The following is a 2383-nucleotide window of genomic DNA, read 5'->3' as shown; positions in this document are numbered from 1 at the left end:
GTTTTACTGTAAGACGATCTGTGACCGAGTCTTCACCGAGGTGTGGTGGAAAAAAACGCCAAAATAAAGTGACAGGTCGCTGTGCTGATCAACCTCCACAGTGACTCAGAGATGACCTAGTTAGTGGGATCACCATGGACGATAACCAGTTCTTCACTGACTGTTGATCTAAATTCTAACAAAAACAAAACTGTGCCAAGACTTTTATTTTGAAGGCCATCTTCACTGTTGGAGTATTTTCCAAAATAAAACGTTTTTCTCTTTCGTATCAATTCAAACCAAACTCATTTTTCTGCTGTGGTCCAGAACCTGATAATCCACAGACTGTTGCTGGTTCAATTCCCTGTGACCTCTGAGTTCTACTGTGAAGTCATGTACTTTACGTGTACAGTTGTAGTAAATCCCTGACCTGTGTATTTGTGTCCAGCTGTTTATACTTGAACTTGTTCACAGTTTGACTCTGAAATGATGAATTGAATTGGTTTTTATTTTGTTACTAAACTTTTTTTCTTTTTTTTTTCCTGCAGCTTCACTTCAGATTCTAAGATGGCCGACATTGACAAGTAAGTTGTTGTTGTTGTATTTTTAAACTAGTTGGATCTAAAATCTCTGTCCTCGGTGGGTCCTGACGTCTGGGCTGCAGCCCAGGGTCCACTGATCTGTTTGTGTCCCCCCCGCCCCCACCCCTCCCCCCCCCCACTGACGTCTCTCTCCACCTGTCTGTGCAGTAAAGACCAGGCTGAGATGGACCCTGCAGACATGGAGGACGTGGAGGACGTGGAGGAGGAGGAGACCGGAGAGGACGTCAACAGCAAAGGTCAGGAAAACAAAACGCTCCTTCTTCAGATGTGGACCGTTTTGGTGACACGTCCTGGTCAGATGTTGTCCCTGGAGACCTGGAGCTCTAACTGTGATTGGTCTCCGCAGCTCGTCAGCTGACCGTGCAGATGATGCAGAACCCACAGATCCTGGCTGCCCTGCAGGAGAGGCTGGACGGTCTGAACGGGTCTCCATCTGGGTACATCGAGAGGTCAGTGGCCGGGTCGTGACCTGACCTGGGAACCTTTTTAAAATTTTAATTAAAATGTCCGCGTTAAATGTTAGTTTGGAGTTCGTAGCTGACTGTACGTCTGTCGTCACTTTGATGGTTGTTTTTTTGTTTTTGTTTTCTGGTGTTTTTGTTTTTTGACGGGAAAACTTTTGTTGTCGCGCCCCTCGGCTTTAACCACACATACCTGAGATACCCTGGACTGTCTCGTCCTCACCTCTGCTCGTGTCTGTCCCCGACAGTTTACCCAAGGTTGTCAAGAGACGCATCAATGCCCTGAAGAACCTGCAGGTCAAATGTGCCCAGATCGAAGCCAAGTTCTACGAAGAAGTCCACGAACTGGAGAGGAAGTACGCCGCCCTCTACCAGCCGCTCTTTGACAAAGTACGACCCCGTCCTCCCCGACCCGACCCCAGCCCGACCTTCTCATGTTCTAATGTTCTGAAGCTGAACTCTTGTCTGTCCTGTTGCAGAGGAGTGACATTTTGAAAGCGGCCTACGAGCCAACGGACGAGGAGTGTGAATGGAAGGAGAACGACGACGAAGAGCTCACCGTAAGAACTTTGACTTTCTGAAATGCTACGTCTGCTGTAATGAGTTTCTCCGAAACCTGAAGTTCCGACTTGTCCCGTAGGATGAGATGAAGGAGAAGGCCAAGCTGGAGGAGGAGAAGAAAGACGAGGAGAAGGAGGACCCCAAAGGCATCCCCGACTTCTGGTTAACTGTTTTCAGAAACGTGGACCTGCTCAGTGACATGCTGCAGGTAGGGCTTCCCACAATGCCCCTGGGCGAGGCAAAGTAGGTCACCCACTGGATCAGGAAACAGAAACATCTGGGTTTGCCTCCCTCTGCTGGCCAGGTGTTGTAGTGCAGCGTGTGTGTGTCAGACGGTCTAATGTCCTTCATCTTGTCCACGGGGGCCGGAGGAGCCGATCCTCAAACATCTACAAGACATCAAAGTCAAGTTCTCTGACCCGGGTCAGCCCATGGTAAGACCACCACGTCCTGGTACTGGGTCAAGTCTCTGATGTCACCAGACGTGGGTTTTTAACCAAAACTTTTTTTGCCCCCACTCTCTCACCAGACGTGGGTTTTTAACCAAAACTGTTTTTGCCCCCCTCTCCCCCCACCCAGAGTTTCTCACTAGAATTCCACTTTGAACCCAACGACTTCTTCTCAAACACAATACTGACAAAAACCTACAAGATGAGATCAGAGCCCGACGAGAGCGACCCGTTCTCCTTTGATGGACCGGAGATCATGAGCTGCACCGGGTAAGACCGCTGCACCACGGTACTGGTCCGGTACCCTGGATAGGTTAGACTGGAATGAATG

General features: G+C 49.1%; 1 protein-coding gene and 1 long non-coding RNA gene across 2 annotated transcripts in view; one reads left to right on the top strand and one right to left on the bottom strand.

Moving 5' to 3' along the window:
- The window catches only part of nap1l1 (nucleosome assembly protein 1-like 1), an 8434-nt gene that overhangs the window by 2056 nt on the left and 3995 nt on the right, over positions 1-2383 (top strand). Inside the window, exons 2-9 of the mRNA XM_008316055.3 lie at positions 528-563; positions 729-817; positions 928-1030; positions 1291-1432; positions 1522-1602; positions 1683-1811; positions 1975-2037; positions 2183-2324. Of these exons, the coding sequence (XP_008314277.2) occupies positions 547-563; positions 729-817; positions 928-1030; positions 1291-1432; positions 1522-1602; positions 1683-1811; positions 1975-2037; positions 2183-2324 (766 nt within the window). The 5' untranslated portion in view covers positions 528-546. The remainder of the gene's footprint in view (positions 1-527; positions 564-728; positions 818-927; positions 1031-1290; positions 1433-1521; positions 1603-1682; positions 1812-1974; positions 2038-2182; positions 2325-2383) is intronic.
- LOC112487285 (uncharacterized) overlaps positions 1-2383 on the bottom strand; it is a 17042-nt gene that overhangs the window by 11207 nt on the left and 3452 nt on the right. The window contains exon 2 of the long non-coding RNA XR_003050235.1: positions 1252-1254. This is a non-coding gene — a long non-coding RNA (uncharacterized LOC112487285). The remainder of the gene's footprint in view (positions 1-1251; positions 1255-2383) is intronic.

This window comes from Cynoglossus semilaevis, chromosome 8 (genome assembly GCF_000523025.1).
Source record: "Cynoglossus semilaevis isolate Cse_v1.0 chromosome 8, Cse_v1.0, whole genome shotgun sequence".
NCBI classification, from domain to species: Eukaryota; Metazoa; Chordata; class Actinopteri; order Pleuronectiformes; family Cynoglossidae; genus Cynoglossus; species Cynoglossus semilaevis.
Note: the sequence above shows the minus strand (reverse complement) of the source record. Positions and strands in the feature narration are given on the sequence as shown.